The following is a 15077-nucleotide window of genomic DNA, read 5'->3' as shown; positions in this document are numbered from 1 at the left end:
TGATCAATAATAGTTGTGTTTGACTGTTTCTTTTTGTTTTGATTCTTTCCTTATGTTAGAAGTATTTCTCCACACATGTTCGTGTGTAGCTGGGACTTTATTTAAGTTGCTGGATGATAAAAGAGCTAATGAAGGATGTGGGAGGCCAGAGCCACATAAAGGAAGCAGAATATTTCAAGCAGATGCAAATAAGACACACACACACACACACACACACACACACACACACACACACACACACACACACACACACACACACACACACACACACACACACACTAATCTAAAGAGCTACATACATTTCTTTATAATGTGCAGTAGGGAGAGTAATGGGTTGGAGAAGCTTGTTTGTGTAGTTTTGTTCTTTTTCCGTTGAGCGATCTAGCATCTGGTTGAAAGTGTGTGTTATGATGTGTTGTGTATAAACTTTGGAAGATGCCTACACACTAAAACATGTTCATGTACCCACAGGAAGACTGTGTGTGGGTCTGGTCTTAATGCCTAAATTGAAGGGACCAAATGTTTCCAAAGTAAAACCTGATGTTACCTGCTTTGTGGGGACCACACAAGGAAAATGGTTTAATAAATGACCTAATAAAAATCTAACTATGGAAAAGTGTTGTGTAAGAGAAAATACCATAAGCTGTGTTTATGTATTCAGTTATAGTATAGAGACAACTTTATTTGCGGCCATTTTGTGGCATTCAAAATTGTTTGAATTAAAAAGCAAATATATTTTTTTGTGAGATGTAAACTATATGTATGTAATTATATGTAAAAAGAAAATATATATGTATATATATATGATATTGTGTATTGTTTTCTGTTTTCAAATTTTTTTTATGATTAACTCTAACCATAATACTATATACATAAAGAGAGAGTTTGTAGAACTTCATATCATTAACATAAATCATAAAACAAGTGTATGCAAGTGCTTAAACTATTGTTTTTTAAATAAAAACGATCAAATCTTTGATATTTCCCTATTTAGATAGCTAAGCAAATGTTTAAGTCAGTGTTTGTGTGTATACCAGCGTGCAGAAGGAAGAAGGTTTCCAGACAATCCAATTTAATCCACTCAAAAGACTGGATTACTACTGTGTCTGTACATAAACAGACACACATATACAGCATTATAAAATTACACCGGCTTTATATTTCCCCCCAAACTGGCACAGCTCACAGGAGATTTGAGGGTCTGGTCTTCACTTTACCACACCATGATGAGAAGGGACAGCCTGCGCTCTCTTCATTTTAAGTGGATTGTCTGGGGTTCCTGGAGCAGAACAGACTGGCCCCTCAGTTTCTGTCAAGACTGTGTGTAAACAAACTGCCGCATGTGGAAGCAGTCTTATGTTATTATAGCATAATTGTTTTAGTGAATCGGTTTGTTCGCATGGTTTGTGTAAATGAATCAGATCAAAATGAAATGATTCACTTGTTTGAATCTCTGTGCACAAGTTCAGAACAGCAACAGCAACTTAACATCCTAATCTGGCCATATCTTTTTTGAGGGGGGAGTAGAAAAATTGGCACATTTTCCATCGGTGCAAGCAAACAAGCCAAGGCTCTACAACATTAATCATCAACATGTCAGCCGGTGGTTCGATCTGAGACAGGTTGACATGGAAACACAGTGACTTATCTAGATTGAGACTGAGAGACACTCTTCTAATTTAAACACCCTTCAGGATGGGAAGAAAACAGCCTTTCTTAAGGGACAAACCAATTTGACAGTGTTATTATTGAAATTCTCTCAACAGGGTGGATTTGACAGTTATTTATAGTTTGTATCCAGGGTAAAAGACAGTAGATTGGTTGTGGTGATGAGTTTTGTTCAGGAAGGTGTCAGTACAAGCTTTAATATGTGTACATTTCAAGCTGAATGGGCCCTTTGTCTGCTTGCTGAATACTGTGCTGTACTGACCTCATCACCTAACATAACATTTAAATAATAAATAATAAATGTCATGTGGTTTAACCATCAAATAAAAAGTAATAAGTTATTATTTTTTAGTTTTATAAATATGTATATTTTTTAACAAATGTTATGAATAATTAATTCAGAAATATATATATTTTTATCCAGGAGTCACACCACATGACATTTACAACCCGACCTAACCTTTGCTTTGCCATAAAAAGGTCAAATTAACTGAAATTTAAAGTTGTTTGGACCAGATGACTTTTGGATGCAACACATGAATGTGTTTTATTCTTTAAAATATTAATAAGCAGTGAAAGAGTTTTATAAAAAAAAAAAAAAAAAATCTAGGAAACTTTTCATTCTTTTAATGAGCCTCCTTTTTACAGTTTGATATATGGGCAGTTGATACCAACTTCAGCTGATGCCAGTTCACCCTGACATTTTGTTTGCAAATCTCATGAATTAATAGCTAAAAATGTGTACATATAGTTTACACATGAACACAAGAGTTTTCTGGACACTGAAAGGGTTAACACTGATCTTTCCTAACCCTCTGAAATCAGTTTTATATGCTCTTGCACAGTGTCTGTTCAGCCTGACCTAAAAACATATCATCATCCGAGCGAGAGAGACACAAGCTTATGAAATGAACATCTGTCTACGGCAGACATGCTCCTGTAAGCCGTACCCAGACGTATTGTTTTCAAAGTTTGCAAGGAAAGCTTCTAAAATGAACCCTTGGGAAGGGAAATCTAAAGAGTGGAAGAAGCGTGAAGGTGGTTTGCTTTTGAAAATGTGCGTTTCAAGCTCTATTAACTTGCAAATATGATCTCTGAACTTTTGCGTATCTCCTTTTGTGAAACGCATCACAGCACCTTGAGAAAGATGAATCGTCTTTTGGGAAACTCAACTCGACAACTCAAAAACCCCTCTCTCTCTGTGCGTCTCTCCTAATTTCGAGAGAGTGCACTTTCACACAATGCTAAGCATCTGTTTTTTTCCCCTACTCAAGGGACTGCATGATTGGTTAAAAGAGCCACTATGCAGCCAATGAGAGGTCTGTTGTCATGCAGTCTTGGTCGTCTTTGCCGTCACCTATCATGCCCCCCACAGCCAACCTCTTGCCTCCCCCAAATCACACACAAACACAAGTTTGCCAATGAGAGCTGTCATGACATAATAATACGTCTCGCCAACCTGACCCCCCTGCAGATACACACAGTTTAAGCCTAGATCTCACCACCAGACAAATCAGCAGTGTCTCTAGAAGTCTGCCACATGTCTTTCCTCTAATGCGCTCATGGGTGGCCCTTTACCCTTGTTCTCTTAAAAGCACTCTGCAATATTTGGGATATATATTTATATGTATATTTTACAAGTTATTGTATAATTTCTGTAGTTATGTCATGAGTTTTCAATTTTTTTATGCCACTAGCTATGTTTCCATCTACATAATTGTATGCACATTTTGGGATATTTCATAAAAAAGCACTGGATGGAAACGCCAAGAGGCGAATCAATTCTAAAAATGTGCATTAAAAATGCATGGGCTCCTTTGAGGTGGATACATTTTTTATCAGTTAAGAAGAACCACGATGGAAACACATTCACCGAATAATCCCTCGATGCGCAACCTAAAACTCACGTGACTTTGTGGACTAAATAGTGGATGTGAAATGCCTGAGCCAAAGTCTAGCATCAGAATGATTTGGTAATGACTTTACAAAAGAGTCTCACACGATTTCTTTCCCAAACACCAGCATCCAAATGCAAGATTTCATCTGCGCGCTCTGAGACGCAAGTCATTTATGATAAAGAAAAAACGTAGATATTTTGCGCCAATTTCCCAGGAAGTGACGATTTTGTTCTTTTGAACACATGAGATGGACATGCTGCCTTATGTATTAAGCAATATTCCAATTTTGCGCAAATGCGTAACTTTGAATGAAACATAGCTTCTGACACTTTCTGGTAATATGATGCTAAAATGTATAAAGCTTCAAGCTGTAGCTAAAATATGAAGGAATCTATTTATTTTCATGTATAAAGACGGATTTATATTAAAAATTGAAAAATAAAAATATTATAAATAGACACAACACTTGTTTCTACCATACTATTAGATAGATACATTTAAAAATAAACATAAAACTATGACTATCTGTAGAATATCCAATCCTTAGAAAGTAGAATTAAATTGTAATGCTGTCAAATTTGGCAAATGTTTATGGTATTATACTTTGTGTGATTTACATGTAAAATCTTATAGTTTTATTAGATCTTCCCCTCTGCTATAGCTCTTAAAGGAGAACTCCGGTCAATTTTAACATTGAGCTCATTTTTTTGTAAATTTGGAGTGCTGTCAATACAGAGAACAATGACAAAAATCGGTGTTGCCTACACCGTGTTATCCTCTTTTTAAAATTTGCACCCTGTTGACTTCAATGGGGCAAGTTTTAAACCAGCTTTTAGCCTCTTAACATCCTTAATGTGTCATTACAAGTGCACAGCCAATGTGAGTGATTCCTTCAGAGTGATCACGGGTGAATCTGACTGCAGTAGATGTGAAAGATATTAATAAAAATGATGTTATTTCAGCCAGCGCTCATACCTATTTCTTCCTGTTTTCGGTCAAAGTCCATAGTAATCGATTGTCAAGTTCACACGCATAGGTTTAGTTACCCATGATCACGCGCGTGAACTCAACAATCGATTACTGTGGACTTCGACCGAAAACAGGAAGAAAATACAGGTATGTGCGCTGGCTGAAATAACATCATTTTTATTAATATCTTTCACATCTACTGCAGTCAGATTCACCCGTGATCACTCTGCAGGAATCACTCACAATGGCTGTGCACTTGTAATGACACATGAAGGATGTTAAGAGGCTAAAAGCAGGTTTAAAACTTGCCCCATTGAAGTCAACAGGGTGCAAATTTTAAAAAGAGGATAACATGGTGTAGGCAACACCGATTTTTGTCGTTGTTCTCTGTACTGACAGCACTCCAAATTTACAAAAAAATTAGCTCAATGTTAAAATTGACCGGAGTTCTCCTTTAAATCAAAGATGGTGCAATTAGACGCATTGTGAATTAGAATTGCATCTGTTTTTAGTGCATATTTTAATTGTTGTTATTGCACTCTGGGATTGTGTGTGCGTGTGTTTGATTGATCGGGAAATGCAGCATTGATACATGCGTCATGAAGCATATGGTGTGCTTTAAAGTACACCCACACGCACACACACACACACGCACAATCTGTACATATGGTCCTCTGAATAATCATGCAGTAGACTACAGCCAATTTTAAAATCACAGTCTAACTTGGCAGGCTTTTAAACAGCACTCTAGAAATCTGTCTCCCTCTCTCTATCTTTGTATTTTGCATTATCATCAGAATATCACCAGCTGCGTCTTAGTCTCTAGCGTCCTACATATGTGCACAAATCAATACAATGCCTATATGTGTCTGTCTGTGTGCATGTGTTTAATAAATCCACACAGATAGAAAGCTCCATTATATAGATTGTTCTGTCTTTTACATCAGTCTCATTCTTACATGTTAAAGCGGAGTCAGGAATGCAACGTCCCGTCATAGACACAAACTTAATCAACTCTGACCTTAATGGTTGTCAGATTTGATTTTGGGTAATTTAGATCATATATATTTCTTGTTTTAAGCATAAATTTCCCTAAATGTGGTTATATTCTTAACAAGTTGCTATTCCCAAGAGGTAAATAGATACCTGTATATAGTATTTTGAAAATATAATGTTCTCTGACCCTAATGTTAGGGGGTGAGTCATAAATTTCCCATTCGTCAACAACATGACACATGTATCTCATTTTTTCTTTCAACACGTCTCCTCGCATTTTTATTGCTCTCAGTGCTTTCCAAAGAAGTCGAGCTCCTCTCTACACATTGACCGACCCACATGTCCAATGAAAACATGAAGAGGGCAGTAATATGCTGGGATATTCTAGGCAGGGTTAAGACAACAGAGCAGGGGCCTGCTGGGGCCCCACTTCAGACCTCAGATCTCATGAAAGAAGGATGAATCCGTAAAAATATGTGTGACTGGCAGCGCGCGGTCAGTTTCCGGTCATCCAGGACTAAAGTGAAGTGCATCTCGAGATCGTTTGCTCAACTTCTGCTTTAGAAACCTTCTGGTGATCGGCTCTAGGTTGTGAGACCGAGCCAGAGTTAGCGGTGAGCTGTGATTAAACATGTACACAGGCTTTTGTGTCAGAGACATGGGCGGCAGACAGATTGTCCTGTAGTTAGTGACATCAGAGAGACAGACGGTTGATAAGGTTTTATATGCGTATAAAGATAAGGCAAGCATAGAGTTCATTTGCTCTGTACTGTATGATACAAATTGATCACTCTCTGCGACCTATGACCTTTTAAACCCCTTACCCCCAGCAGACAGATAAAATGGCAGATGTCTTTGGTTGAGGGGAGGGGATATCCTATTCTCAGTCAATGTCATTGTGTTCTCACTCTGGCTCTTCTTCCTCTGTTTTCCCTTCTGTTTTCAATAGAAGCATCACTAGTTTCAGCAGAAACTTGACCATTTCTATTGAAAATAATACCACATTCCAGTCAGGTTGTACACAAAACCAGAAAGAACTTTCTTGGTTGGTAAATTACTCTGTGAGAGACCCAGAACCGGTGGGCAATTCTAGTTTAAATAAGTATGTTTTTATCGGTCATAACTTCTGTACAGAAATAGCAGACACCAGACAAAGATGAAACTTTCTTGTGCGCATGTGTTTGCAACAAAACTGAAGTATATTTTGGGTTTAGGCGTTTTGCTGTATGCATACGCTAAACGTTTGCATCAAAACTGAAGTATATTTTGGGTTTAGGCGTTTTTCGCTGCATGTATACGCTAAACGTTTGCGTCAAAACTGATTTTTTTTGGGTTTAGGCGTTTAGCTGTATGTATATGCTAAACGTTTGCCTCAAAACTGAAGTATATTTTGGGTTTAGGCGTTTTGCTGTATGTATACGCTAAACGTTTGCGTCAAAACTGAAGTATATTTTGGGTTTAGGCGTTTTGCTGCATGTATACGCTAAACGTTTGCGTCAAAACTGAAGTATATTTTGGGTTTAGGCGTTTTGCTGCATGTATACGCTAAACGTTTGCGTCAAAACTGATTATTTTTTGGGTTCAGGCGTTTAGCTGTATGTATATGCTAAAAGTTTACGTCAAAACTGAAGTATATTTTGGGTTTAGGCGTTTTGCTGCATGTATACGCTAAACGTTTGCGTCAAAACTGAAGTATATTTTGGGTTTAGGCGTTTTGCTGCATGTATACGCTAAACGTTTGCGTCAAAACTGATTATTTTTTGGGTTTAGGTGTTTAGCTGTATGTATATGCTAAACGTTTGCCTCAAAACTGAAGTATATTTTGGGTTTAGGCATTTGCTGTATGTATACGCTAAACGTTTGCGTCAAAACTGAAGTATATTTTGGGTTTAGGCGTTTTGCTGCATGTATACGCTAAACGTTTGCGTCAAAACCGAAGTATATTTTGGGTTTAGGCGTTTTGCTGCATGTATACGCTAAACGTTTGCGTCAAAACTGAAGTATATTTTGGGTTTAGGCGTTTTGCTGTATGTATACGCTAAAGTTTGCGTCAAAACTGAAGTATATTTTGGGTTTAGGCGTTTTGCTGCATGTATACGCTAAACGTTTGCGTCAAAACTGATTATTTTTTGGGTTTAGGCGTTTAGCTGTATGTATATGCTAAACGTTTGCGTCAAAACTGAAGTATATTTTGGGTTTAGGCGTTTTGCTGCATGTATACGCTAAACGTTTGCGTCAAAACCGAAGTATATTTTGGGTTTAGGCGTTTTGCTGCATGTATACGCTAAACGTTTGCGTCAAAACTGAAGTATATTTTGGGTTTAGGCGTTTTGCTGTATGTATACGCTAAAGTTTGCGTCAAAACTGAAGTATATTTTGGGTTTAGGCGTTTTGCTGTATGTATACGCTAAAGTTTACGTCAAAACTGAAGTATATTTTGGGTTTAGGCGTTTTGCTGTGTATACGCTAAACGTTTGCATCAAACACTTTAGGCTTTAATGAATTCACATGAGCCTAAATAATCTTTTTAACCTTTAGCGTACACATAATAATGTGCGTAATATGCGTAATAGCGAGTTGTTGTGGAAACTTCATTGCAGCGGTGGATTGGTTATTGAGTGGATTGATGAATAAGTGTTTATGTAGCCTGCACACACTCACACACGCACTCAAAGGGCCGTCAATTAGTCCTTTTGAAAGCTAAAACATTTGCTTTTGTTTCAGATCTAAACTGTCGATTTGGACAATCAACCATGAGGTTTCTATTAGCTGTCTTTGACTTCATCACTGTTCGGGTAAAATACAGACTGTCAACTTTAATTTTAGGATATTTGCATTCATAAACAACAAGCCGTGTTGAATTTACAGTCCTTTAAACAAATGTAATTGGACAGCTGTCTGTTCAGCTGTCTCCTGACCAGGTGTGCGTCATTACAGCGTTAGCACGTGCACACAGGAGAGTTAACAAAAGCTTTAGTGTTGAGTCTAGGTGTGTCATGGCTGTCTTTCAACACGTGAAGTGTTTACCACTGACACCATCTTAAATGAGTAGCAATACTGGTATAAGGCCTGCAAATACAGCGTTCAGATATATTATATCATATTCAGCCCAAATATAAGCTCTTCTTGAGAGTGCATGTGAGATGACACCCTTCCCTGTTGCCATTTTCCAAACAGTTGATTGTCACTTTTCCCATACAGGTGGTTTGTCCTGAACAAACTGCCCCAGGTTCTTTCCTCATCCCAGGAGATAGCGAGACTAACACTGTCCTGTCTCTTCCCGAGTCTTTGTCGTTCCCTCATTCTGTCCATCTAGAGCTCAGGGCCCCTGCGTCAGTATGATAGTATTGAAACATTTCTCAGTGTCCTACTGTTTTCTATTTTTATGTGTGCTGATGCCAGTAGCACTTCATAAACAGGTAGCTGGAAAAGTTTGTTGGATAAACAATCCGCTTCTATATACAATTCTGACCTGAATTCTTATGTAACACAACAGAGCGGTCAGTCTTGGTGAGCGTTTGAAAAGTTAAACGGTCCTCTACCATCCCCTTGTGGTTTATTGTAAGAACTAAATCCGTTTTTTTTAAATACCTATTTTTGTAAATGTTTCCTATTTTTTATGTATATACAATTATTATTCATAATTTTATAACATCTTTTTTACTTGTATTTTAATATATATAATTATACTTCACCCTCTGCTGTATTTTAGGTGGTGTGTGTGTATATAATGAAGTATTTTAGATGTGATTATCAGGTGTGGTAGCTTAAACATCCTTAAAAAAATTTAGTGCAGACCCGCTGTGTCAGCCTTTGTGGGGCTACACTGTTGTCCACTTATTAAGTTACATAGAAATACTTGTCTTAATGGTTTATACTTGTCTTAACGCTTTCAAACTATAGTCAAGGGGGCCTCAAGGGGGTGCTAGGGGGCCTATGGAAAATGTCAGAGAAAAAAAAACATTATTGAGAAATTAGTCAATATTCGTTGTGAAACGTGTTATACAGATACATTTGATTAATAATTATTTGAATTAATAATATTGTTCAGATAATATTTTATTCATATATGTTGTCTCTGTATTTGCCTGCAAGCTCACACGCTCCTCTCCTGCTGCTTGGTGGTGGCAGCAAACATCTTTTTTTAATCGTATTTTTATTTTCTCACACTCTGGATAAATCTGCGTCTGATAAAGCTCCACTGGGACAAACAGTGGGAGTCAGAGTTAGGCAGTGGTTTGCAAAAATGATCCCAGAAAAGTGGAGGAATTTCTGACAAAAGGTTTTGCACCATTTGTTTGCACTTAGTCTCTTTGTTTGATATTTTAAATCTATTACAATTTTAAAATAGTGGTTAAACAAAATGGTTTTTACAAGGACAGATTCTTAAACTTTTACATTTGAATTCTCAGTCTTAAATATTTGGTTATGCCCTTTAGAAAAACAGATTAACTTTCTTCTTCCAAAAGTTTTGTCTCACCTCACACAGTTAAATATGAACCTAGTGAAAGGTCAAATGTCACAGACCTTTTAGGGAAACACTTGTCATTGTGGTGCCAGTGGGTCGGCACTGGTGTCTGTGAAAGTAAGGCAAATAGTGTGAATCTTAAAATGAATCCTGACCTTTGACCTCTCTAAAGTAAGTCTATCTCCGTTCCCCTGAAATGATCCGTTAGATTTTTCTGGATTTAGTGTGTGAGTGAGAAAATTCCCGTAATGATAAGTGTCTTTGAAGAGAGCTTTTACTCAAGAGTGTTTCATTTTCCTGAGTGTGTATGTGGAATTGCATTAGGGAGAAGGAGAGTCTTTAAATGCGTCCATTAGTCTGCATCCGCATCTATTTGTTTGTGTATGTGTGTACTGAGTCAGTCTCGGTGGTGTAAAGACAGTCTGTGCAACACCGGAAGCCAGCATGTCTTCCATATCTGCTGAAAACAAGGACTTATACATCTGAAGGACGCCACATACTCACCTTGAACACACTCCAGGTAAGCTGTGCCTGCCAGGCAGATCTCATTAAAAAAATCTTCAAGATCTGGATTTATTGCTCACGATTAAATGGAAGCCGTTCAGATGCTTCCTGGCACCTTTATTTTGGTTGTCAGCCATTTCATGTGGGTAGCATTTTTATTTCAGTCTCCAAGTGCTTGGTTTATCACGGCAGACAAATAAATTTAACGATCAATTTTTCACATGGTAATTAGAGAATTGTTTTCTTCTCCTTAGCCATTTTTAGCCAAAAAATGAAGCCTCCAATGCTGCTGTTTTGGATTTTTGCTGTGCCTGTACACACTTTTGTGCTTCAGCCGAGTAAGTGTTCCTCAAATTTAACTCATTACTTTTACTTAATATTTTGTTAGGTCTGTGTTTTAAGGTTAAGTACAGAATTCTGACATGCACTTGGACTAATAAACATGCATTATGTTCAATTCATATATGTACATTTATTTGTATTATGATTTTTTTATTTTTTTTGTAGTTTGTCAGTAATATCCCTAAATAATGACTAGTGCAATTATTTAATCATGTAACGTAGATTGCCCAAATTATCTTTCTATTTTAAATGTTTTATAGTTGGACATGTCCTAAAAGCAACTGAATCATTTATTTGTGAGGGGTAAAGTGTTTGTAAAGTTCTCAAAGGTGTATTAACTCTTATAGGTGTAAATGTGACAGTCCTGCGGAATGTATCTGTAGAAGGTGATCTTTGGGCCGAGCACAGACTTGATCAGTTGATGGAGGCTCTCAACACTGGAAATGAGAAAAGAAGTGAAGAAAAAGCCACAGTCCAAGGGGTGGATGAAGAAACAGACAAGGTTCACAGTAAGAGAACTGAAGAGCATGATATAAAGAAAACAGAAAGCGAGAAACAAACAAGAGGGCACACAGAAAGTGATGTAATAAAGAAGGAAGTCAAAGAAAAAGAGGATCAGCAAGGACAAAATCTGTCGGATGCATTCTCAACCAGACCTGTCCTCACTGCATGGAATACCACCTATTTACAAGAAGTGGAGGGTGAGGAACATTTACCTCCAACAGTCAATCAATACACCACTCCTCCTGCCATGGCCACTGCCTTCCAACCTGTCCTGCACTTGCTTAAAGAATCAGTTACTCTACTTCCATCATCCCCCTCCACATCACAAAGACAAGCAACTGCTGAGACCTTGGCTATCATAACCAATAATGCACTTTCATCCAAAACTACAGTTGAAACCACAATACTTCACACTGTAAATTCAACTGTTGAGGCAATGGGAACCACCTTACTAGTAAATGAAAGCAGCACAATTGATGACCTCAGAGTGGAACTCCACGTCACGAATGGCTCTAAACTTCACCCACTGGAGGAAGTGACTGTTGATGTCACAGCAATGGCAGCAAGGGCAGGACCCACTGCAAAGACCCCTCTGAGTACTTTCATGGCAAAACTCCCAAAAAAAGCAGCAGGAGCCAAACTTAAAGACAATACAACACTAAAAGCGAAGAAAAAAAAGGTGATCAAAGGAAAGGTGAAGAAGACAACCAAAGTTTTGAAAAAAGCAAAGAAAGTGAAAAAGTTCAAACGAGAGCGGAAATTGAAGCCAACAACACCTTCGTATTTTCCCTATTTTGAAGATCACTACTGTCCCTCAGAATGTTCCTGCTATGGGAGGTATGTTTCGGCTAGGTCTTAAAACAACATGCTTAAGAATTTCCCTTATGCTACTGAGTATTGCTTCAATTTGACATGTAATACGATCTCTTGTTTTCCAGGGTTGTGCAGTGTTCTGACAAAGATTTGGGAAAAGTACCTTATGGAATTCCATACAACTCCCGTTACATCCTCTTAATGAACAACCACATCGATAGCATTCAGTTGAACTTGCTCTCCGAGTACGACTCCATGGAGTTCCTGGTGTTAAGCAACAACCGTTTAACAGATGCGTCGATCGAGGGTGCCTTTGAAGGGATCCAGAGCCTAAAGAGACTATACGTGGAGCGGAACCTTCTCCAAAGCATTCCCACCGACCTGCCAGTTACTCTCGAGGAACTACGGTTGGATGGGAACCAGATAAGTGTGATGTCTGACGCAGCCTTCAGACGCTGCCCAGGCCTTCTGATCCTCAGCCTGAGCAACAACAGCCTGGGGAACAAATCGTCTACTATCCCTCCTGGAGTTCTTCTTCCTTTGGGCAAACTTCGAACACTTACACTTTCCTACAACCAGCTTTCCTCTGTTCCGCTGCAGCTGCCCCTCAGTCTTCAAGAACTCTATCTCAGAGGCAACCGCATTCAAAGTCTTCAAGGCGACATGTTCTGGGGTGTGGCAGAGCTGCAGGTGCTGGATCTAAGTGCAAATAGATTGACCAATAAAGGACTTGGGAAAGAAGCACTACTGAATGCCAGTAACCTTGAGAGTTTAAATCTAGAGGGCAATTCTTTGAAGCAGGTTCCTCCCAATCTACCCTGGACCATAAAGACCCTCAACTTGGAAGGAAACTTCATATCTAGCATAACTAAGGATGCTTTTATTTCAATGCCTCAGTTGGAGCACCTAGGACTAGCTAGAAACAAGATCACCAAGGTGGCCCTTGGGGCCTTCCGAGTTCTTCCACTTCTGCATCAACTAGACATGAGTCACAACGCCTTACAACAGGTTCCACGGCAGCTCCCATTGTGGCTGCACTCTGCAACATTTGCGAACAACAAGATCCATGCAATTCCACGTGATGCTTTCTGTTGGGGTCAAGGCAACGAGTCTCCCCTTAGCCGCCTGGTCAAGGTGGACCTGGAATATAACATGATAGATTTGGGCCACCTGGACACGTTGGCATTCCGATGCCTCCGAGGCTTTCAGGTGGTTCACTTTTACTAGACTAAACTGATTGGGAAGCCCTGGAAATGGTCATCAAGTGAAATTGACTAGTTTTAGCTTGTCTGGACTGAAGACCTTTAACAGAGCCAAGCGGCATCTGGTAGGTACCGTGATGGAGAATTATTTTTTTTTTGACAAGGATGAAGAGTCTGAAATTTGCAGTTAGTGATATAGATTGTAAACGTCATATAGGGCACGAATTATATCCAGGCACTGACCTTACAAAATAGGATTGTGTAGTGTGTTGCTTTCGACACATAAAGAGCGGTTGTGCTCATGGGGACACGGTTTTAAGTCCAACCTGGGTCACCATCCATTCCTGATGTCCATTTCCTGAGACCTTCCTGTTGCTGTGTCACTGATTTTATCAAATAAAATCCCAAAAATAACTGAATTTTAATGTCTGTGTCTTGGGGGACTTGACTTCCATAAGATGCATTGATGTTTGCAACTGTTACTGTTACAAATGTGACTTATTGAACACCAGAGAGAACAAGGCTGTTTTTGCTAGGACAAATCTCAAGACAGTTCTTTTAAAATGATATTGATGTTTCATAAGTGTATTTCATAAAGTGTATTACCTATTAAAATAAAACACCCATTTTCTAACTTGGCAGTCTGCTTTATCTATCTCTCTCTTGTCAATGTTATATCAGCACTGATTTGCCAAAGTGGTTCTTCATGACCTTTCATAGCTCAAGGGCACGCTGCAAAGATAAACTCTTCTAAAATTCATCATGACAAGTAGATATAATATTCTCAGCATGTTTTGCATTATCCCTAGTAAAAAAAATTCTCTGAAAATTGCTTGTTTTATTTTTCTTGGTAAATGCTTGGCAGGGTTTGCTGCTTGGCTGTGGTGATTCTTGCCAGATTTGAAGAAAAGCACATTATTCAGAATTTGGCCGGGGTTAACTTGGCTGTTTCTTTCTTTCTCTCACTTGGGACTTACACAGTCCATCCACGCCAATGCATCCAATATGCATGTGTGTGTTTAGGAAAGAAATCCACTGCAAAACAAACATGTTTGGTTGAAAGTTTTTTGAGTGTCCTCTTGCTCCAGTTTATGCACACAGGATGAGTCCAGAATTAAGGACAATACTACATTGTGAGAGACACTTGTACTTGGTTGTATTCACCAATAGATGGCAGAAGAGTACATAAAAAAAAAAAAAATGCTGCACGATACAAAACTTTGAATCATTCTTTTTTTTCTCTTCTCCTGGTTATTCTAAAATGAATTGCAGTTCTATTCATATATTCTATTAAAATATTTGAAATCTGTTTGCAGATTGTATACGGCTCTGCTCCCCCCAATAATCATATCAGCTGTAGATCATTGTTAATGACTGTTCTTTCAAATTTTTACATTTGCCCCCAAAATCTTGAATATTTGTGGACATTAATTTAACCTGACCTGTTAAAACAGATATTATGTGCCTGATCAAAGATATGACTAGGCTTTTTTGACACGGCGCTGCCAAAGTCTTGAGGTCTTTACTTTCAATTATGTGAGACTTTTTAAGCAAACCATATGAGTGTGTGTAAGTGGAGAATGAGTCAGGGAATACAAAGAAAGAGAGGTGAAGAGGGGGAAGGGGGTGACAAAGTGAGAGAGAAATGAGATGGAAAGAAAGCAAATAGCAGCTTCATGTGTAGGGTTGGTGAATTCCATCTGTCTAATAATG

The 15077-nt window shown here is 38.4% G+C and overlaps 1 protein-coding gene across 1 annotated transcript; it reads left to right on the top strand.

Annotated features, from left to right (window-relative positions):
* Positions 1 to 10774: 10774 nt before the first annotated feature.
* On the top strand, positions 10775 to 13995 carry LOC308689556 (podocan-like protein 1; the record flags this gene model as incomplete). The annotated part of the gene is made up of 3 exons (XM_081363341.1): positions 10775 to 10841; positions 11193 to 12186; positions 12288 to 13995. The coding sequence occupies 3 exons, from the start codon at positions 10775 to 10777 to the stop codon at positions 13387 to 13389; spliced, it is 2163 nt and encodes a 720-aa protein (XP_081219467.1). The 3' UTR covers positions 13390 to 13995.
* Between the last annotated feature and the right edge of the window lie 1082 nt (positions 13996 to 15077).

This window comes from Scardinius erythrophthalmus (assembly GCF_964197995.2).
Source record: "Scardinius erythrophthalmus genome assembly, chromosome: 4".
NCBI classification, from domain to species: Eukaryota; Metazoa; Chordata; class Actinopteri; order Cypriniformes; family Leuciscidae; genus Scardinius; species Scardinius erythrophthalmus.
Note: the sequence above shows the minus strand (reverse complement) of the source record. Positions and strands in the feature narration are given on the sequence as shown.